The 23,949-nt window shown below is 44.6% G+C and overlaps 1 protein-coding gene across 2 annotated transcripts in view; it reads right to left on the bottom strand.

Annotated features, from left to right (window-relative positions):
- trim36 (tripartite motif containing 36) overlaps positions 1-13,992 on the bottom strand; it is a 162,069-nt gene extending 148,077 nt beyond the window's left edge. The window contains exons 1-3 of one of the 2 annotated variants that reach the window (XM_085987079.1): positions 13,655-13,992; positions 11,972-12,221; positions 1,463-1,492 (exon numbers count right to left, since the gene is read on the bottom strand). In XM_085987079.1, the coding sequence (XP_085843205.1) occupies positions 1,463-1,492; positions 11,972-12,221; positions 13,655-13,723 (349 nt within the window). In that variant the 5' untranslated portion in view covers positions 13,724-13,992. The remainder of the gene's footprint in view (positions 1-1,462; positions 1,493-11,971; positions 12,222-13,654) is intronic. The other variant, XM_085987080.1, reaches the window with a different exon arrangement.
- Between the last annotated feature and the right edge of the window lie 9,957 nt (positions 13,993-23,949).

The following is a 23,949-nucleotide window of genomic DNA, read 5'->3' as shown; positions in this document are numbered from 1 at the left end:
AGTAACATTGTTAGTAATTCACAGGATAGTAACACTTTAGTAATTCAGAAAATAGTAGCATTGTTAGTAATTCACAAATGTTGGTGTCAGTAAGCTGCAAGTAAGTTTTAAAAACAGTGTACTTGCATGCTCAACATTTATCAAACGGGATCTACTTGATTATTAATGTTACTCAGTAAATTCACATCAATAATATTTTCATGTAAAAAGTTGAATGTCTATTAGTAAAGTAACAGGAACTGGAATAAATAATGTAAATATAACAGCTTAGCAAATAGTCACATTTTAAAGCAGTTTAATACCTAGTACTTTTCAAAAATTTGATTTGGCTATTTTACCAATTTTTCTCTTTCCTTTCTGGCGTGCTCACAACACCATTTCCTTTCAGGGACTGTGGGCAGGGACTTGCTCTTAGACCTCCCCCAATGTCACTCTGTAACCAGATGCTGACAGCTGCAGGAAAGTGACTCAGGACAATTCACCCATTAATTTCTTCCAGCAGCTTGTGGGGGAGACCACTTAGTTTATGTTCATCCATCTCCTTAAGATGATGTGGCTCAGAATGTCAAATGACTACATAGGCAAATCATGGCCATAAAACTGGATCCTTCCACTCCATGGCCCAGTGCAGTGTAAGAAAACTCACTGACTTTTCTTTGAATAGGATTGGGATGTTCATAAATCTGTCGTATATTTCTATACCCACTCTTGATTTGCATACTGCAGTATTATCAGGCAGCAAGAAAAAAACAAAAAGCACAGCAAACAACAAAACCACATAAAACTCAACCAAACCAGAAGACAGTGAGAGGCAGCACAGCACCCAGAAAGCAGCAGACAACACAAGCAGGCATGGGACAGGCACACCGTTGTCACAAACTAATGAACCAAGCAATGGGGAACTGAATGCCAGAAACAAATACTCTGCAGTGGTCAAGTTAAGCTGAAGTTCACATAGGGTCTGGCTCTTTTATCACTTGTGTTGTAATGAATAAGCCAGCTATTGCATGCATTATTATAGAAGTATTATACGTGCCACAAGCTGACAGCTAATTTGCTCATTAGGCAAATGCCTAATCCCAATGTATATTGAGACCCATAATGCAGAGATTTTCATTTGATATTATCACTTCCGGAAGAAACTGCATAAAAATGAATTTTAGATTATTTTAAATAGTCCCCAAAAAAGCTCTGAAGTGGTGCTCATCAATTACAAATCAAATACTGTATTACAGAATTCTAGCCAATTCATTTATTGAAACAATTAATTATTTCTATAGTGATGGGATTATGCCCTCCTTATGTTAACTCTAGAACTTGACCACCGATTCTTTATTTTAAATATATATATATATATATATATATATATAAAATCTTGTCTTGCAAAGACTGAATAAACAGTCATTATAGTAGAGCTGCAGCTAAGAGTCAGTAAACCTAAATAAACACAGAATAGTTCTACCTTTTCTCCCGAATGACCTTCGCAGTGAGGCTGCAATCAATGAACAGAAAGTCAGGACTAATCCTCCAGCACCATTACATTATAATGCTGCAAACACAACACCAGTGTTATACTTCACTGACTGATGAACATATTACCTCAGAGACAACACGACACAAACCAGATTACACTTTTAAAAAAGGAATTTAATGTGTGGATTCAGGTTAGTTCATTACATTTCTGAATCAGAAGCCCTTTAACAAAACAGAACTAGTGTATTTTAAAGCTGCAATACCTCTTTTCCAGCCTTTACTTGTAAATATATTCGAAACACTAACCTGTAGTGTCTACTTACTGAGTAAATAGATGATGATAATTTATTTGGATATCACAATTAATGTACACAAAACACAGTGGAGACTGTTCTTCAAGCATGAAATGCAGTCATAAAAAATATTCAGCTACCTAAATATTCAAAATGAGCTTGCACATCAACAGAACAACTAGTAGAGATAATACAGAAAGTTTATATTTAATGTTTACCTCATTGTAACAATTTTGAAAAACAACACAAAGTCATTACACACAATTTCCACCCTCCATTATTTAAGGCACTAAAGCATATTGTGATACAGTTCCACATTTTCCAGTCAACTTCCAGTGTCTCACCCAAGAGCTTATTCTTTGTGTGTGAGCCTAGACAGTGAATGCTGGTTGGCGATTTGATCATTGAGAGCACCACAAGCCACCTCTCTCCTGCCCTTACCCATCGGCCCAGCACATGCACTTTCCAGCAGAATCACCAGAGAATGGTCAGAAGTGGGCCGCCTGGATGATTCTTCCTCTCCTTAGCTTGAGGTACGACGGAGGCCAATTTTATCACCACTAACATTACTCCATTTGAGATCAGATAACTTAGCACAGGCTGGAAATCAAAACTGAAAACTTGCTGGTTGGTATGGCACCATAGTAGGGAAAGTATTTAACAAATGAGCCACCTGAGCAAATATAGAAACAGCACTCTTCGGTCCGCTAATAGAAGGTTGCACATTATTCCAAGTAGCCATCGGGGTACTAAAAGTCTCAAAATAATACAAATGAGTGCCTAGCATTAAAAGTGATTGGATGAAATCATTGCACGTACACCTACAAAGGTTTGAGAAAAGGATACTGTGATCACAGTCCTTCTAATACTGCACCAGCATTCCTGCATCACAGTATAACCAACTGAGTGTCAGTTTCTTTTTGTAGTTTATTCATAGAATACTAGCAATTCTTTAAAAAAAAAATGGAGTACAGACTGGGTAGTGCCGTGGTTTAGATCACTTTGCTCTCACTTTTGGTACTTAGGTTTAACGCCAGTTCAGACTGAAGCTTGGAACAAAGCTGTTATTTCCTCCAATAGCCAATGGCAGAGACTTCAGGCATAAGGATCCCTCCCAGCATGTGGCTGATTCAAACAGGGGTCAACAAATCAAAGACCCTAGTGCCTTGGACTAGAATGGAGCCCATTCCTGCAGCAACTTTTGAAATAATCTAAACATTTGCTTTCTGAGGTTCCTTTTTGCACTTGCTTCAAAAACATGATTTCAATTTGTGGAACTCTCTTTTTCTAGAGTTATCACATTTGAATAGAATCATTAAACATAGGGGCCGTGAGATTCGGCACCTCAGCACCGCTGTTATGGCTGGTTTGAAGCAATAAATGGCGACCGCCTCCCTTCTGCCCATTTCTGGCGAGCCCGTGCTGGCTGCCATCTTGGTGAGAGCGATAGCGCAGGCGGGACGTGCGTGCGCCGGAAGTATGCAGAGAAGGCAGATCGTGATGTCAGTCAGCGTGCAAAGCTTTGACCTGCCATTTTGAACGACACAGCTCCAATCAACACCCTCTCCTAAACATGAGGGAACCCCCACCAGCGCTATTTAAAGGGATACATCCATCTTGCAGGTAAGTTGATTTTTTTTTGTACTGGCCCTTGCGGAGTTTATATTGATACTGGCTTGCTGGAAGACATTTATAAAGTTGGTAAAGTGTGCAGGGAGTGCTGCTGGATGTTGGGAAGGCGCTGGCTCCTACTTGCAGGCCTCTGACTACACAACTTGCTCCCAGTCCCCCTCACGCTGCCGCATGACAGGGAGATGGAGCAGAGGCAGCAAAGACAAGCTACTCGCAGAGGGAGGAGAAGGGGAAGCGGGACTCTTAGCAGGAGGGCTTACCCACCTAAAGTCTTCAGGGAGCACTTCCCCTAACTGCATTTAAGCCAGGAACAGAGACTCCACTTCACCACGGGAGGTAGTCACAGAATTCTGCCACCTCTTGGAAATAGACCTGAAGCCTGAGAGCAGGGCGACGACAGCAATGGCACTGACACTGGCCCTCAAGGTGACCGTGGCCCTGAATTTTTATCACCAGCAGATCCTTCCAGGCTGGAGCAGGCGACATAGCTAACATCTCCCAGTTCGCCGGCCATCGCTGCATCCGGGAGGTCACAGAAACTCTGTACTCCAGAAGGGACTTCATTGTCTTCTCTTTGCAGCAGTCAGACATTGTGTCACTTCCGCCTGTGCTGCAATGGAAGCTGCAATATCGCCCATCACGCCCAGCATCATGGTTGGGTCCACAAGTGCTCTAATGGAGTTGCCCATCACTTCCATCTGGGAAATCATTGGCTCCAAGCTCCGTGCAAAGCCCCGTGCAATGTTGGAGCCAGACTCCTCCATGCTCCATGACACTGACAAGAGGGTCTCTGGTAGGCCTGCCATTGCACCAAGCATTTCCATGTCCAGGCCCATCACCCTTCTTCTGAAGGCCGCCCCATCGAATTCCTCATCTGAGTCCTGTGCAGCAGAACTCTTGTGCAACCTCACCTTTCGGGGAGCTGGCTCCCATACTACCCTTTCACCCTGGCCTGGCTGTAGCCCACTCGTGCCCGGTGACTCACCATGTGCAGAATCCACCTCCATACTACCCTCTAAAGTTTGCACAGTGCCATTTTCTGAGCAGATGCCTGGGAGTGTCAGATCGAGTGACAGTGCCTCTTCTTCTCCATCACTCTCCTCTACTTCTTGCAGCACAGGCAGTTCTTGGGTATCTGAAAGGAGAAAGGCACAAGGGTCGGGTTGTGATGAGGGGAAAGGGGGAAAGCAAGATGTCCATGCATACACCATCAGCAGCTTGTAAGTGAGAAGAGATTGTGGGATGAGTGGGGGAAGTGGGATGCGAGAAGAAGGATTAGGAATGAGCATACCAGCAGCATCAATGCTTTGAGTGACGGCCCCTCCAATGAACTCCAGCACAGTCTCCTCCAGCTGAGTCAGGTTGTGCAGTCATGATTCCCCATTCCCCCGCCCCACCTGTTTGTTCCTTCTCACTCCTGTTATGAGCCACCATGGCCAGCAAGAGAAAGGGAAGTGGGTCAGGGAGTGTGGTGCAATGTGTTTGGGTGATGTGCCCATCATGGTTGAATAGCTGGCATTGTGTTCAATTCAATTCAATTTTTATTTGCCATATGTAACCAGTACAAGTACAATTACAATGGAATGCTTACTCCCCGTAGGGACGTGTCAGCTATTCATACAGCGCCGCGTTCAGAAAGTCAATACAATGGCTTCCAGTGGCAGTGGGAGCACGATGTCCCTCAGCCGCTCCGTCCTCCTCGTCACTGCGGCCTCCTCCTCACTGTTGCCAGCTCCAAGTGGTGGCCTGCTTTCCCGCTCGCGAGCCGACCTCTGGCCGCCATGCCCGGCTCCCCTCCTCCCAGTCGGACTGCGAGCTTCCCGCCATGGAGCTGCCGGCCGACGTGCTGCAGCGGGACGTCATGGCTGCTGCTGCTGCTCGTTGTGCTGTGCTGCCTCCGCCCGACTCAAGTAATTGAGTGGAAGCCAAAAGAAAATTTTAATTGGTATTCATTTTAATCAAAATCTATCTTCGGCTTTCCAATCAGTTCAAATATATCTCTTTTTCTTTTTTTCTTGTGAGATGTGGGTATGAGGCTTGCAGCAGTGGTAACTGTGTGAGGGTGAGGTGAAGCTTTGATTGTGAGGTATGAGTCATGATTGCTAGAGATTGTGGGGATGGGGTTGTGGTGCATTGAGCAGTGTGTGAGGCTAGTGGTGCAGTTGGTGGGATATGACATTTGAAGATGCATTCACTCACCTTGACCACTCGAGTGAGATCATTAAACTTCTTTTGGCACTGGGTCCATGTCCTGGGGGCAACACTGGTGACACTGAACACTTCAATGATCTCCCACTGCCTTTGAATAGTGTGTAAAGAAGGCCTCCTGCCCACCTGCGGGTAGACTCGTCTCCTCCTGTACACCCCCTGTACCAAAGCCTCCAGTGCTGTGTCTGAGAACTGAGGTGCACACTCCCTCCCCTGTTGAAACATAATGCTCCAGCTCCAGCCACAATGAGGTACTTCTGTAAGAGCACCTCCCCTTTAAGAAGTGCAGAACTGCCTTTGACTCTGCAGGCAACCTTTAAATGGAGAGCAGACTCAACACAATATTGGGCCCCCTGATGAGCGCTGAGCCAACCAGCAGCGTCAATGGTGAGCTCAGCGCTTCAATCATGGTAATGAGCAGGCAGCACGAATTACGTGTGCTGCCTACACTACTTTCAACGGGCATGGGCGATCATGCATTGCGATCCCCGCACCCATTTTCGGGCCTTATCGAATTTTTCCCCCCAGGATATCCTGATGTAAGTCTTAATATCAGTCTGTCACACCTTGTGCATCAGGCAATGAATTAAGAAACACTCTTTGCTCAGCTTCCTGTGGTGTTACCTCCGCCGTGTTTGTGTCATTGAAATCTCATTTCGTACCCTCTGACCAAGTGCTTTCAATCTTCCACACTGCCTCAAACTTTTTTTCTGCTTTTGGATTATAAATCAGATTGCCGTGAATTGAGTGGCAAAACACTGAAACATTGTTATTCAAACTGAAAGAAACAGGTCATTTTTAATGTGCGGAAATGTTAACTAGCTTCAGCATTCAAAACACACGGTGGCCTGGGCTTCTTTCCAAATCTGATAGGGGTTCCTGTCGTCAAGTATTCCTATAAAAAAGTTCTATATATTCAGAATGCCTACTTTACAAGTGCCACCTCATCCCCACTCTTTCTAGTCCACATGTTGCTCAGGAAAATATTTTTAACAAACAAGTAGTGCTAACCGTGTAAACATCTTTTACTTACCATGGACCGTGTGCCATTAGCTTTTTACACGGTTTATTCTTTAAACCGCCATGATAATAAATGTAGTAACCGATTTCTGAGCAATCACTTCAAATAACCCGTAAACCTCTTGCCCTGTGGGATTGTGAGGTACCTTCTCAATGTCACTCTGAACTATTTCACTGTATATTCCCACTGCTCCTTATCGGTTGTTCTTGTGGCACACATCCTCTGCTCCTCCAATACCAGATTACTTCTCCTCCCCTGCTTTCCATTCCACCATCAACTTTCAACTACTGTGCCCCTGCCCTCTGGAACTCTCCCAAAATCCTGTTTATCTCGCCACCTCCTTTCTTCAATACTTTCAAAAACGTCCTTAAAACCCTTAGGCCATGCATTTGCCTCCGCTCCCTAACCCTTTTTCTCTCATGCCCAACACCGAGCTTTTTGTTCTCTGCTTAAGGAGCACTGTTGAAATGCAAGTTGTTATAAGGATCAGGCATCACCACAAATCAAGAAGTAATCAATAAATAATTGCAGTTCTGGTGTTCATCGGGACTTGGATATGGAATTGCTGCTGTTGCCGAGAAGGTTAAAGAGTGACGTGCAACGGCTGTTCCTGGATATGGGTGATAGTGGTTAGCACTGTTGCCTCAGAGCGCCAGGGACCCGGGTTCAAATCTGGCCTCGGGCGACTGTCTGTGTGGAGTTTGCACATTCTCCCTGTGTCTGCGTGGGTTTCCTCCGGGTGCTCCGGTTTCCTCCCACAGTCCAAAGATGTGCAGGTTAGGTTGATTTGGCTATGATAAATTGACCCTTAGTGTTAGGGGATTAAATACGTGGGGTTACGGGGATAGGGTGGGATATGTGTCGGTGCAGGCTCGATGGGCCGAAATGGCCTCTATCTGCACTGTGGGGATTCTGTGATTCTGTGATGTACATAATTACACTTACAAGATGGAACGGTACATTAACCTACTCATCCTCCCCTTATTGATTTGGTTAAATATTATTCATTAAATGTTGACAGAACTAGCTGGAAATGCACAGCAGAACTGTCAGCAACTTTAGAGTAAAAACCACAGGTTAATGTTTTGATAAGGGGTATGCACCTGGATTGTTAACTTGTCTTTTCTCTTTACGGGCACTGGCTGACCTGCTCTGTATTTCCAGCACGAAGTTTTTTTGCTTCTTTTTATTAACTGCTATTTACTACTTGAAAGCGCTACTTACACCAAAGGATTAGGACATGAGACAGTTAGTTTGGGCCTGTGCTTGGAATGACATATACAGTGCTGTGTTCAATCATATTCATAGATAGATCTACATTGTACACTTTGCAGTATAACATTCCTTAGAAAAAGAGTTAAGATTTTCTGAATGCTGTTGCCTTAGGCTTTTAAAGACATTTGCTGGCTTTCATACACAATTTTATCTTCTTTGAAACGTTTCAATAAAATTACATATCCAGTACCATATATTTTGTACATATGCAATGTACCACAGAATTGCTATAAATAGACACAGATTACATGGGGCTTCAGTGATGGCTGAAATGATTGCATACCAGCTGCTTTTTCTTTCTTTGGAAGGATGCAATGGTGTATAATTCAAATTGGGTTTTGAGAGTTTTTAAATTCTCAATTATAGCTGTGGTGGGTATAGATTATCCCATAATAATCTAACATGACGAGATGCAAACACCTTATTGCTTCTGGGCTAGGGTGGCAAAAATAAAAACAGCCAGTGTTCCCCTTCCCTGATTGTTTTTGATGCCTGCTGGAAAGAGCATATGTGTGGGCATCTTGTGAGGCTCAGACTGCACTTGGCTGTGATGCCCCAGCATAGTTACATAACTTGCGAACATTCACTGTTCAAGCTTATGCATTATTTGATACTTTCTTGGTTTTAATTTTTAAAGTCTCCATCTGTTGGCTGTAAGAGTCCTCCATGAAATTAGTTTGAACAACCCAATTCCTACTGAACATGAACAAAACTGCTCCTAATTTGGTACTAATTGGTATTGAATTAGCAATCTCATTCAGATAGGCCATAGAATGGTGGATGTGAGAAATGAAAAAGGTCACACTTGTGCAGTAGGGTTCTTCTGAAGTTGGGGCAGAAGTTGGTTGCTTGGACAGAGTAGAGGGAGCTTTATCCTGCATCTAACTTTGCTATACCTTACTTAAGAGTGTTTAATGCTGACATTGGATGTCCAAAAATGATTAGCATAAAATGCATCAAAAATATAAAAGAAACCAGTAAAAATTATGTATTTGTGCATCATAGTTGAGTATTTTCCAGTTCTTTATGGGGAAAATGTTTAAACTTAGAAACATTACATTTTCTTTTATAGTCCAGCAACATCCATCCTCCCTTGTGAAGATTAGGGTGACTGTGGCTAATAGATTTATTCCACTTCTCATTTTCATAATATTATGACACTATAAAAGGTGCCAGATAACAGAGTGATGAACACTAAATATCCACTGTCTAAGTTTCAGCACCGAGCTGAGCATCTTTCTGATATAAGATGTCATTAGAACAGCATTTGCGACTTTACCATTGTGGTTGTGGACATTTCAAAATTACATTGGTGCCTCGAAAGCTCTGCTTCTGTGAGAAGGAAACAAATGCAGCTCACAAGAGGTCATGTTCTCTGTCTCCAGAACATGTTGTCTTGTTTATATTACAGGGCTGCTTCTGAAGGCTGGACTGCCACCAGAGGCAACACTGTAATATAAATGGGGTATAAAGACCGTAGTCATTCTGATAGATGGGATGGTCATTGGTAGATTACAAAGGAAAATACAGGATACATAACCTTTTCCATTTATAATGATAAACCCTCAGGTAAGTATCACAATATAATTTTTGTGAGTTTTGCCTGGAGAATTTCTTTAACTAGACTTTTATCTGGAATCCATACCACCCAAAGTTTAAAAAGTCTATCTTCTATTAATACTAATAGTCTTAACCTTTTCACATATATGTGAAAGTTTATCAAACTTTAAAGCAAAACATAAAGGATAGCTGTATAAATAGAATCATTGCTACATGCCTTCTGAACTGCTTTTGTTTGGTTCCAAATCTAGGTTTGTGCTGGTTAATGGGTTAATCTCCTTTCTACATATAAATCATTTAAGTCTGTTTTGACCACAAGGAACAAACATTGCTCTTTTGTAGAAGACAAAAAGACTCCATTAACATCCTATTGAAAAAAGCCTCTCATTTATAATGTAAAGAGTATACAATGTAATAATATAATGTATATTGCGATCTAATGGCATCATTAGATGAGTGATGCATTCCCTTAATGTCTTATTTGTTTGGATTGCTGCCTTACAGAGCTCACGCCTATTTTGAGTCACTTTGAAGGGATGATATCATTCCTTTAGGGTGGTTTCAGGCAGGATCAGTTCTTGCAATAACAACAGAAAATGCTGGAAAAACTCAGCAGGTCAGGCAACATCCATGGAGAGAAATTTGAGTTGATGTTTCGGGTCGAACAGTTCTTGCAGCAGTCTGCTCTGAAAATTCAACTGTCAAGTATCCATTAGTGAACCGGGTGGGTGTTTATAACAATCAGACAGCTTCATGGTCACTTTAACTGACACCAGCTTTTTATTTCCAGATTTTTAAGCTGAATTCAAAATTCTCAAACTGCCATGGTGGGATTTTAACTCATGTTCTCTGGATTATTAGATCAGGCTTCTGCATTACTAGTCTAGTAACATAACCACTACTAGTCGAGTCTTATGGTATTCTGAAACCAGTATCTATATAGAGAAATGCAAGGTTGATAGGGTCAAGTCCTGTCTTGTTCTCTGCCCAGTCACTACAGAACTCTGCGCATACACATAAATACAGAGCTTCCTAACCAGCCCTCCAAATGTCTGTTAAATGTTAATCTCAAGACAGCTGACAAGACAATCATTATCTGCTAGCATTAAAAAAAATGATGCTCAACATGTTCTCATATTGCCTAATGAACTGGGCTACAGTTATACTGCAATGGGTACCATGATAAATGGTGTAAGACCACCTCAGGGACCTGCTTTAATGGACAAAAAAAGTCACGTGGGATGTATCGATTCCCCCTCAACCAAATTCTCGATACACACTCACATCGTGCAAAGCTCTGCGCCAGGGCACTAATTTGTTAAACTCTATCCCATGGACTATTAAAATGTAATGCTATGTCTCATAATTGCATTAATATTTTTTTAAAACCAAATTTTTAAATCAAACTGGACAGTTAGAAGTCAAACTTTAACACAGCAGATACCTGCTAAAATTAAGAGCACTGAAGCAGCCTACACAAGCAGTATTGTTTTGTTCAGGCGGTGATTATATTGGGCTACTGGTCTGAAACCGATAGCTACAGAGTGCTATTAGCATCTAACAACAGCAGAGTTGTGCTGCAGACTGAGAATCAGGCTCCGAGGCCTAGGAAGAGTTTGCTGCTGTCTTCACTAACATCTTCACAGCTCCACTCCCAGATGGTCACTTTTTTAAAAACATAGAGAGCTCCTGAGACTGTCTGTTTTCTCAAAGCATGTAAAAAAACTGGCTGTGATTAAGTTTGTAAAGTTCCTAGGAGGTCCAACCGAATCTAGAGTGCTGATTAGACCTGGGGCTTGACACCTCCCTGGAGATATACTCCACCATGGCGTGTAGCCCAGCAGCATAAGACCACCTCCTCCGGGGGTCTCATACCACTGCATTCTAGGAACATTGCCTTACGCTTGTTGTTATATTCCTATCAGGCAATGAGCCTATTCTGCCATTCAATTAGATCATGGCTCATCTGTATCTTCCATTTGCCTGCCTTGGTTCCATATCCCTTAATTTCCCGAGCCTAACAAAATTCTATCAATCTCAGTTTTGAAATTTTCAATTGATCTAGCCTCAACAGCTTTTGGGGGAGTAAATTCAAGATTTTCACTACCCTTTGTGTGAAGAAGTGCTTTCTGACATCATTCCTGAACGGCCTAGTTCTAATTTTAAGGTTTTGGCCCCTTGTTCTGGACTCTCCCACCAGACGAAATAGTTTCTCTCTATCTAGCCTATCAACTCCTTTAATAGGGTTACAAGGGAATACAAGCCTAGTCTATGCAACCGTAATTGATCTCTTTTAGCCCTTATAATTTCTGGAGAATCTGTGCTGCACCCCATCCAAGGCCAATATATCCTTCCTGAGGTGTTGGATTTAGATTGGGACTCATACTGTAATTTTTACATCCCAGCCCAGCAAACCCCACTGGCAACAACACAGAAGAGACACTATCAATACACTTTTCAGCTGGTAGAAGCTGTTGCCCTGTCAGCAGCGGCGGGGGGTGACACCTACCTGTCCGAGTGAGCCTGTCGAGCCTCTCGACACTGGCCGAGGAGAGGCGGCGGACTCTGGGGCTGCTGATGGGAGTGGCCGGGTTGGAGAACTCCAAGTCCGGCTCGGCGTTCGCCTCCTCCCGGGACAGCAGCAGCTCTTTGGCGCATTTGTGACAGACACTGTGCTGGCAGGGCAGGATCAGGGGGTGAGTGAAGAGCTCCTTACACGACGGGCAGATCAGCTCCCGCTCGATGTTTTTAATGGGAACCTGCAAAAAGGAGAGAGACGCTCAACCACACCCAGCGCTGCAACTAAACAACAGACACCAGCTGGCACTCGCATATTAACAGCTTCTGCAAACTCCTGGAAAGCAGACAGGTGTTTCCATTTTAGTCAACACTAGCATCATTATTTTAATATATAAAAGTTTTTTTTTTAAGTGACCCACATAGACAATAACATGCAAGGCATTCTGAGAAGTTATCGAATCTGTGCTGAACATTACAGCAACAAGGAAAGGTTGCAAAATGTATCCCACATTGACAAGCTGAAGAGGGCAAACAGCAGCGAGTGTGTGGGTGATGGAGGAATGCTGATCTGCATCACTGGGCGATGAGAAACTAGTCACACTGTTCGATGAGAAACTAGTCACACTGTTCGGGCCAGTTTGTTCAACCGAGAGACAAATAAGCTGTGTGTGCCTCAGTCCCGCAAACTTCTCACCTCAGACCGCTGCAGGAAGTCAACAAGCTTCACTACTTACACGTTTGTGCTTTTTAACCAACATGGTCCAGATTTAGCTCCTTGTCTCATATCGACATTCACACCGGTTATAAGAACTGTAAATATGGGCGAGCGAGAGTTCAGCAACAGTCAATCTCCAGACTGGCACAGGGATGTAACTGGGAGGGACCCCGGGTCCCAGCGGGCACCAAACTTGGCAGAGAGGAAAGCTGGGCTGGAGGAAGGGTCGCCATGGAAACCGCCACTAAAGCTGTAAGTTTTAACGCAAGCCCCTTCTTCTGGATCCGCCCTGTCTGCCTGACCACCAGTTACAGAACAAGTTCTGGACAGACGGTGCCCAGAGCCGCGATAGAGTGAAGACCCCTTGAATCAGATGAAGCGGGAGTGTGTGAACCTGGCCTGCACACAGTGCAGTGCAGGGATTCAATCCAGCTGACGCGGATACTAAAAGGGACCCATTGATTTAGTGGGCACGTTCGCCCAGCGCGGCCAGCAACACTGTGTTAGCTTCCCACTCGGGCAGAGAGCAGGGACCGGGGGTGAAGAGTCACATTTACAGTCTCGGCCCCTCACAGACCTGAGGACTGCTCGCCGAGACCCCCCTGCAGGACTAAGCAAACCCAGGGCAATGCCAGCCGCTTCAGCACTGGTAGCCACCGGGACAGCCCACAGTCAGACAGAGTTAGAGGGGATGTGAAGGGGACCGGGTCCTGCACTCTCTGGCAGTCTGCCTGCGGACTGTGCCCGCCCGGCTCCCAGCGCCTGCTCTGCACCTCGAAGGAGACAGAACGGGATCAGGATGGACCGCGACCGGCAGACTCATTGACTGATACCGGAATGTGGCCGTCACAAGAGCACGGTGCTCTGGATTTGGATGGAGGGGAACCCGTCCCGTGCACCCAGGCTGGAGATCGCCTGCCCTGTACACACACACACAGAGCCCGGAGGACCGCCTACCTCACCACTGGAGATCCTGTCAACGATGAATCCAAACTCACTTATATCATCCGAATCGGACATGCTCATGGTTAAAGGCAGTTTCCTGGGTAAAAGCCAGTCGGAGAGTGTGTGCAGAGGTGATTTCCCTCCGTCCCGAGAATGACTTTACAGATCCTGCCGAGCCAGGTAGCTGGGGACAGGCTGGAAAGGTCCGATCTGATCAGCCAGTGGAACCACACTGAAGTCCTCCACTGTTCCAGTCCCTCTCCTGGATCTCAAACCCCGCCCACAGCGGCCAGCCCGGGGCGTGGAGTGGCGGCATTACCGACCCAGAACCAGCAGGCGAGACTGCTGCCAACACTCAAACACTTCTGCAAACAGATGGGAGCATTACACTAATGGGTTTAGCACAGCCGCCGTCTCCCAGGTCACCAGTTACCGTCCCTCAGATGGAACCGACCCACAGGAGCACCGACAGCACTATCTTGGTCTCTAGTTATTTTCCAAAGAACAGAAAATCATTAAAATACACTTCTAGGACAATTCTAATTCCTGTACTGGTTTCAGGACCCCATCTTGTACCGGGGACGGGTTACTCTCGGTTGATTTATAGAATATTAAAATAAGTGTTTAAATTGAATTGAGCTTGGCTTTCCATCGGAGAGCTCGCTAACTGTTCCAGCAGGTTTAAATAATATATACGTTGCATGCAATTTGTCCGTGTTAGAGCTTCAGACAGATGGTGGGCAAGGTCAGAGAGATTGAATAGGGACAAAAACGATGACATTGAAATAGTGGCGATTCTATCTACATTAGAGGTTACTTAAAGCCTGAAATACACAGAGGCAACGGGTGTTTTTTGTGAGGGGCGGGGTGCTTCAGTTTAGCTCTCAGCTGGTTCTTTCCTGTCTCTGAGCTCAGAGAGTGCTGCAGTGCCAAACATCGATCCATTCATTTCCAGCCATCTCTGCTGCCTGTACATCTCACCGCCACACCCTCATCACAGAGCCCGGCCCCGAGACATGGGGCAAAGTCACAAAATACACACAGAGGAAGGAGACCATTCAGAAAGCGCATATAGGCTTCGTCACCGCACCCAGAATGTTTCTCAACCATTTGCCATAACGAGGGGGGTGCGGGGGAGCAATAACCTGTTATCGTTTAAAGGAGTCATTCGACCCGGTTGTAATCCACGCTTCGAGACAGTGCCGAGTACAATTCTGATATTGTTGTCGCTATTGGATGCAGATTGGCTCCAATTCAACAGGTGCAAACCCGGATACAGCCTCCAAAATCAAACCATCAATGGGACTCGGAAATGCTGAGCTCAGGTGAGCTCTTCCCGAAACTCCTGGACAGATCAAATAGAGTAGAATTTCTAAATTTGCTGATGACACCAAACTTGGGGGTGCAGCAAACAGTGAGAATGATACCAATCGACTGCAACAGGACATAAAAAGACTAGCAGAATGAGCAGATGGAATTTAATACAGAGAAGTGTGAGGTGATACATTTTGGCAGAAGGAACCGGGAGAGGCAATATACACTTAATGGCAGTTTTAAAGAGTGTGCAGGGACAGAGGGACCTGGGAGTTAATGTGCACAGGTCCCTGAAGGTGGCGGGACATATTGAGAGAATGGTTAGCAAAGCATATGGGATCTTGGACTTCATAAATAGAAGTATTGAGTACAAAAGTAGAGAAGTTATGCTGAACCTTTATAAAACACTAGTTAGGCCACAACTGGAGTATTGCGTCCAGTTCTGGTCACCCCACTTTAGGAAGGATGTGAAGGCCCTTGAGAGGGTGCAGAGGAGATTTACCCAAATGGTTCCAGGGATGGGGGATCTTAGCTACAAGGACAGGTTGGAGAAGCTGGATTTGTTTTCATTGGAGCAAAGGAGGTTGCGGGGTGATTTGATAGAGGTGTACAAGATTATGACAGGTTTGGATAAGCTAGACGGGAAAAGGCTGTTCTCACTAGTGGATGGTACAAGGACTAGGGGACACAGATTTAAGGTTTTGGGCAAGAGATACATGGGGGATGCGAGGAAAAACTTTTTTACGCAGCGAGTGGCGAGGACCAGGAACTCGCTGCTGACAGAAGTGATGGTAGCGGAGATACACAATGTTTTCAAGGGGAGACTGGATAGGTACTTGAGGGAAATAAACTTGCAGGGCTACAGGGATAGAGCGGGGGAATCGGTCTGACTGGATTGCTCTACAGAGAGCCGGCATGGACTCGATGGACCGAATGGCCTCCTCCTGTGTCGTTATGACTCTATTGTGACAAAGCAGTGACTATTTTTGTCATGACTTGACTTGCAAATACACCGCGGAAACACACACTTTGTTTATGCAAATTCAAACTTGCCATTTATTTCTGTCCCACTCAAGGTCTGCAGAGCTGCCCGGGCTCGCTGCAACATTGTACATCGCTATTCATGATGTGTCTAAAATGAATACATCGTGCATATCTCAACATATTGAAAGTTAGTACCGCTCCTGCAGCCTCGCTTCTGTAAGTGTTCCAGACGGACCATTAATATGCATAGAGGACATGATCATACAAACTACAGTAAGACATTTAACCCCTGCTCTAAACCTCGTGTTTTCTGAATTACAATTTCCCGACACTGATCTTACACTTCCCAGGTATACATCAGTCCATTGGTAATTTATCGTGGAGATGAGTCCAGGGCACAACATTTTATTCATTGTAAGCAAAAAAGAAAAAAGAAAGCCTTGCATTTATATGGCGCCTTTCACGATCACCAGATGTCTCAAAGTGCTTTACAGCCAATGAAGTACTTTTGAAGTGGAGTCACTGTTGTAATGTGGGAAAACTAGGGAGACACCTGGATTCTATTTTCTAACCAGGGAAAAGAGTCAAAATACATGCAAAACTGTTTTAAACCATGATAAAAAATATTCTTACACTAACACGACTGTGCAGATTAATCTTTTAGGCAGTGGTGGAACTTGTCCCCCACTCTGAGAGAATCATGACACCCATCACTTTGAAGTAGGCCAATCTTGGATATCAGGGTTCGGTCAAAACTGACTGGAAATAATTTACTCACTTAACGTTTCAATTCCAGAGTGCGGTCACGTTGTTGTTTTGAGCCCGATCGGAACGGCAGCGCGGCATTGGATGACATGGTTAAAAGCATCATAGAATGATACACACAAAAGGGAGGCCATTCAGCCCACCATGCTTGTGGTGGCTCTTTGAAAGTTACTATTGAATCTGCTTCCACCGCCCTTTCAGGCAGTGCATTCCAGATCACAACAACTCTCTGCGTGAGACATTTTTTCCTCATATCGCCTCTGGTTCTTTTGCCAATTACCTTAAATTTGTGTCTTCTGGTTACTGACGCTTCTGCCACTGAAAAGTTTCTCCTTATTTTCTCTATCAAAACCCTTCATGATTTTGAACATCTTTATCTATGTGCGGATCCGTTATCTGCATTTATATAGCGCCTTTCACGACCACAGGACATCCCAAATGGCTTTACAGCCAATGAAGTACTTTTTTGAAGTGTAGTCACTGTAGTAATGTAGGAAACATGGCAGTCATTTTGCGCACAGCAAGGTCCAACATACAACAATGTGATAATGACCAGATAATCTTTTTTTGTAATGTTGGTTAAGGGATAAATATTGGCCAGGACACCAGGGAGAATTCCCCAGCTCTTCTTTGATCTTTGGATCTTTTATGTCCCAGCCAAAAATCCCTGGAGTAGGACTTAAACCCATCTTGGATCACAGCTGACACAAGGATTCCCAGCATCAAGCATAGCACAAAAGTACATCACCTTAAAAAGTGCCTTAATCCTAACCTTAGATTACAATCTTGAACCTGTTACATAGTTCTGTTTATTTTGTTTTTTGAAATCACTTTTTATGCCAGTCACTGTCAGTATGTTCAGTGTCTTTAATGATGTTCTCAAGAATATTGATTACTTGTGACATCATGAAAAGGGCTCTGGTGAGTATTATTGTACAATAAGTCAGAATTTTGCATTCAGTCACTTCATCTCTAAAGTAGGCTTTCTGATCTTGCTGCTGGTATCTCCAGCAATGACGGAAACATCCCCCACAGTAATTAAAAGGTGAAACATATGCGGTAGCATTCTAACATAAAAATGAAAGTATTTTGTCTAAAACAAATAGAATGTTATAATGCTGTCATCTAACTGCTGTGTCCACAAGATACACATAACATGATCGAGCTTTGTTCTTATTAAATCATTGACTAGATTACAGTATTACAACTCACTCAAAAGTATCCGTTATATTTTTGTCAAAATATATCTGAAATAGCTATCTCATTTCAGGAATGAGCCCCATTTATTGTACCCCTACTTTATAGCCTAGATAATAACTGGAGCAGGTCCAATTTCATGGCAAAAAGTACTGGGGGTGCATTTTTGACGAGGTTCTCTTGCTCGTCCCATGTAACTTTGGCAGAAGAGCCACAAAATTCCCAGGAAAATGGTGCAAACAGCAGTTGTGCAGTTTTCCTGGTGTTTCCAGTTTTTCCACTGAAGTTATGGTAGACAATTAGGAAATTCACCCTCCTACAGTACAAACTCCCTATTCAAACCAGAACAAAAGGCACGTTTATCGTTTAGTTTACATTTTGGTTGAATCTAGAGTCATCATTGTAAATAAGGTTAGGGTGACTTCAGTTCCGCCTTTAATCAGGCTCAAAATAGCATTATGTGTAGCAATGTCCCAACTGTTGGGAGAGGAGCTCTGTGTAGGTATGTAACCAGTCTGCAGCATCATTTATATTGGAAGAAATTCACTTATTTGTTTTAAGACTATAATCCATTTTTATGTGCCTCACTCTTAAAAATAAACACAGCGTTTGTGTTTAAAAGTGCTTGTGGTCTATTGGAAAGAATTCTGAAGGACAGGATAAATCTTCATTTAGAAAGACATGGATTAATCAAGGATAGTCAGCACGGATTTGTTAAGGGAAGGTCGTGTCTGACTAAGGGTTTTACCCGAAACGTTGACTCTATTTTCTCTCCACGGATGTTGCCTGGCCTGCTGAGTTTTTCCAGCATTTTCTGTTGTTATTTCGTGTCTGACTAACCTGATTGAATTTTTTTGAGGAGGTAACAAGGAGGGTAGATGAGAGTTAGTGCATTTGATGTAGTGTATATGGACTTTAGCAAGGCTTTTGATAAGGTTCCACATGGCAGACTGGTCACAAAGTTAAAAGCCCATGGGATCCAGGGCAAACTGTCAAGTTGGATTCAAAACTGGCTTAGAAACGGGAAGCAAAGGGTAATGGTTGATGGCCTGAGGGCGCTCCGCTTCTTCCTTGAACAGAGGCCCGACCAGTCCCCATCCACCACGACCCTCCTCCGCCTGGCTGAACTTGTTCTCACATTGAACAACTTCTCCTTTAACTCCACTCATTTCCTCCAAATCAAAGGTGTTGCCATGGGTACCCGCATGGGTCCTAGCTATGCCTGCCTTTTCGTGGGCTATGTGGAACAATCTTTGTTCCAGTTCTACTCGGGTCCCCTCCCTCACCTCTTTTTCCGATACATTGATGACTGTATCGGTGCCGTTTCCTGCTCTCGCCCCGAACTTGACAATTTCATTCACTTTGCCTCCAATTTCCACCCTTCCCTCACCTTCACATGGTCCATCTCGGACTCTTCCCTTCCCTTCCTCGACTTCTCCGTCTCCATCTCTGGGGATAGGTTATCGACCAATATTTACTACAATCCCACTGACTCCCACAGCTACCTGGACTACACTTCCTCCCACCCCGCTTCCTGTAAGGACTCTATTCCATTCTCCCAGTTTCTCCGCCTCCGCCGTATCTGCTCCGACGACGCCACCTTCCACACCAGTGCTTCAGACATGTCTTCCTTTTTCCGCAACCGAGGATTCCCCTCTACTGTGGTTGACACTGCCCTCGACCGTGTCAGTTCTATCTCCCGCACTTCTGCCCTCACCCCTGCCCCTCCCTCCCGGAACCACGATAGGGTTCTCCTTGTCCTCACCTTTCACCCCACCAGCCTCCACATTCAACGGATCATCCTCCGGCATTTCCGCTACCTCCAAAGTGATCCCACCACCAAACGTATCTTCCCCTCCCCTCCCCTTTCAGCATTCCGCAGGGACCGCTCCCTCCGAGACACCCTAGTCCACTCCTCTATCACCCCAAACAGCCCTTCCTCTTCGCCTGGCACCTTCCCGTGCAAGCGGAGGAGATGTAACACCTGCCCCTATACCTCCCCCCTTCCCACTGTCCAGGGCCCCAAACACCCCTTCCAGGTGAAACAGCGATTTACTTGTACTTCTCGCAATCTAGTATACTGTATTCGCTGCTCACGATGCGGTCTCCTCTACATTGGGGAGACCAAACGCAGATTGGGTGACCGCTTTGCGGAACACCTCCGTTCAGTCCGTAAGGGTGACCCCGAGCTTCCGGTCGCCTGTCATTTTAATTCACCGCTCCATTCCCACTCGGACCTCACCGTCCTTGGCCTCTTGTATTGTTCCACGGAAGCTCAACGTAAACTCGAGGAACAGCACCTCATCTTCCGATTAGGCAGTCTGCAGCCTTCCGGACTCAATATCGAGTTCAACAATTTCAGATCATAAGCTCGGCCCCCATTTCATTTTCTCTTGTAATTGTTCCACTCCTTTTCACCCCCCCCCCCTTTCCTTTTGTTTCTCTCTCACACCTGGCAGCTATCTTTTGCCCTGCCAGTACACTTTACACCTAATCCCAGCCTATTACCATCTCGTCTAGCTTCTAATCTCTTTTACTTCTTTTGTTTCTTTTATTCTTTTGTCCGATCGCAGCCCTGCCTCCGATCTAGTTTCTTTTCTTTCCAGTTTTGAAGAAGGGTCCAACCCAAAACGTCAACTCAAATTTCTCTCCACGGATGTTGCCTGACCTGCTGAGTTTTTCCAGCATTTTCTGTTGTTATTTCGGATTTCCAACATCTGCAGTATTTTGCTATCGCGGTAATGGTTGATGGGTGTTTTTGTGACTGGAAGGCTGTTTCCAGTGGGGTTCAGCAGAGCTCAGTACTCGGTCCCTTGCTTTTTGTGGTATATAGCAACGATCTTGACTTGAATATAGGGGGTATGATTAAGAAGTTTGCAGATGATACTAAAATCGGCTGTGTGGTTGATACTGAAGAAGGAAGCTGTAGACTGCAGGAAGATATCAATAAATTGGTCAGATGGGCAAATGGAATTCAATCCAGAGAAGTGTGAGGTAATGCATCTGGGGAGGGCTAACAAGGAAAGGGAATACACATTAAATGGTAGGACACTGAGTAGTGTAGAGGAACAAAGGGACCTTGGAGTGTATGTCCACAGATCCCTGAAGGTAGCAGGCCAAGTAGATAAGGTGGTTAAGAAGGCATACGGAATGCTTGCCTTTATTAGCCGTGGCATAGAATACAAGAGCAGGGGGATTATGCTTCAACTGTATAAAACACTAGTTAGGTCTCAGTTAGAGTACTGCGTGCAGTTCTGGTCACCACATTACAGGAAAGATGTGATTGCACTAGAGAGGGTGCAGAGGAGATTTACAAGGATGTTGCTGGGAGTAGAGAATCTTAGCTATGAGGAAAGACTGGATAGGCTGGATCTGTTTTCCTTGGAACAGAGGAGACTGAGGGGAGACCTTATTGAGGTGTATAAAATTATGAGGGGCATAGATAAAGTGGCTAGAAAGGACCCATTTCCCTTAGCAGAGGGGTCAAAAACAAGGGGGCACAGATTTAAAGTAATTAGAGGAAGGTTTAGAGAGGATTTGAGAGGAAATTTCTTCACCCAGAGGGTTGTGGGGGTCTGGAACTCACTGCCTGAAAGGGTGGTAGAGGCAGGAACCCTCTTGGATGGGGTTAAGACACATTGTGAGGAGCGCCTAATAAGAGATTTACTCTATCTAACCTGTGCTATAGCTAACCTGGAAATGTTTAATGGTGACAGTGATTGCTCACAGTGGAAAATGCTTCATTCTGTAACACAGCTGACAACAAAAAAATCACTGCCAATACTGGGACAAAATAAATTCTACTGTGGAATAAACGGACCAAAACATGAGTGGAGTCATGTTGAACATTCTTTGCATAAACCTAAATTTTATCCTAAACGATTAATTGGATCAACTAACAGCGATGGCCCGGATATTTATGGGGAGGCGGGATAGGCCAAAAATGGCCAAAGAAGCTGGCAAAGCCAGGGACATGGAGGTCCTGCCAAACTTAACGGTCCTTGGCAATTGGGATGGAGGAGAGAGGCCACGATTGAGAGGGGGAGAGAGGCCGCGATTGGGAGGGGTGAGAGGCGCCATGATTGGGAGCAGGGAGAGGCCATGATCATGAGGGCTGGGGAGGCTGATGATTGGCACTGGTGGGGGGGGGGAGATAAGTTGCCAATCAGGCCTGGGGTAAGCCAAAGGTTTCCTTAAGGGGTTGGGGGAGCACTCCTGCTCCTCCTGGCCCACAAGGAGTGCTGAAAGAGGCATTTACCTTGTGGAGCCAGCAGCTCCTGCCTCCCTTTCACTGCTGGGGTTCCCAACACCCGGGAAACCTGTGTAGCACCAGTCCCAATTGCACTGTAGGAGCCTGATTTAAATGTTCATTAACTGTCCTGCCTCTCCATGGCGGCACTCTTGGACACCCTGATTTCACTGTCGTAAAAAAGGGGGGGGTTTGGGCGCGAGGGCGTCGTGTTCCCCGTATTTGACTCTTTAACCCTTCGTGCAGGGTGGGGGTTGATTAATATCGAGGCCTTTGTGTTTATATTAAAGGCTTCCCTGACTTTCAAAATTGTTCAAAGCAGATTTGAACAAAGGTGTTAAGTAAAACATTATAAATCTCATCTTAAGGCAGTTAGCAAAGTGTTTGGGGAGCTTCTGTTCTGGAAATATTGAACAACTTATATTTTGACCCTTAGACCCTTGACACGTTTGCCGACCTCCCTCATCTCGATTGCTGGGGAGTGTCCCCAAGGGTCTTCGGCTGCAGCTTCCTGCCACTGGTTTTCCCCCCAGGCCAGGCTGTCCATTTGTCCGGCTGCTGGGCAAGAAATGGAACACAAAAATGATAATGAGGTTCTGACATTAAATTCAGCAGGACCTCCGCGTCCCCGGCCGTACCGGGTTCTTTAGCTATTTTTTGCCTCCCCATATCCTCCCTGCCTCCCCGTAGATATCCAGGCTACTGCAACTGACAAAGGATAACAGATGACTGGCAGTGCATTAGAATGAAGCAATTCAATAAGCAGCTCCGAGGACATCAAGAACCGTTAGTGTAACAAGATCAGTTTTTTGAGTCAGCAAAATCTGAGATTGAATTATTGGCTTGAATCTGCTGCCAGACATTAGTTATCCTTCATAAAAAAAAATCTGTGGTCTACATCTGTTTTAGAACAGCTAAGACACTGAGAATAGCAGAGAGCTATGTGACATAGGTTAAAAAGAAAACAAACACAGAGCTGAAGGAATAGCATCATGTAGCTGGTACTATTTATAATACCAATTTTTGGTCTACTAGAAATTGGGCAAATACACCATACACTGGGTATTCTAAAACTATGCTCAAGGGACAACAGTTAACACACATGAAGACTTTTCAGTTTACTACAGACCGGATCTAAGAAACAGAATGTAGATTGTCTAGTCATGACAAGTTTACTCAACTGCATTCGAGACATTAGATTACCCATTTTATTGTCAACCTTCTCTCCTCCTTTCCTGACGGTGCTGACTTTTTGTTCCGCAGTTGCTCTCTGGCATCTCACCTGGGTGGCCATTTTGCACATGTAAAGCAGTGAATGTGAACAGGGAGAAGAGGATAGTACCATCACAGGCAAGCCTGATGCTGTCCACATCTGACTTACACACATATACACTTTCTAGGATTATCATTATGAATGTTGCAATAGATGATTTTCCAATTTCCCCAGCCCCAGGACTACGAGGCCAACTGTGGTAATCTTACTAGCACTCCAGTGAGATCAACTAACTCAGCATAAATTCGGGTATAATGCAACTACTCACTAAGTTAGAGTGAACCATTTTGGCACAGAAGAGTAAATTTTCTAAGTTCTCACTCATGGTCAGATATCTTGCGTGTCGTAAGCATGCATCAGAAAATTGCGAGCTTGCTGCTCGTGAATTTCCAATTCATGCTCATGATGTACAAAGTATCTCATCATGGGCAAGTACTCAGAAAATCTACATAAGATGTGAAAAAATAGCTTCTTGGAGAAATCTGCTTGCCTGACTTCCACTCCTATCTTTAAGGCCACCAGTAT

The sequence above is a fragment of the Somniosus microcephalus genome, chromosome 1 (assembly GCF_052327205.1).
Source record: "Somniosus microcephalus isolate GS21.2 chromosome 1, FLI_Smic_1.0, whole genome shotgun sequence".
NCBI classification, from domain to species: Eukaryota; Metazoa; Chordata; class Chondrichthyes; order Squaliformes; family Somniosidae; genus Somniosus; species Somniosus microcephalus.
This window is presented reverse-complemented; position numbering and strand designations above follow the sequence as displayed.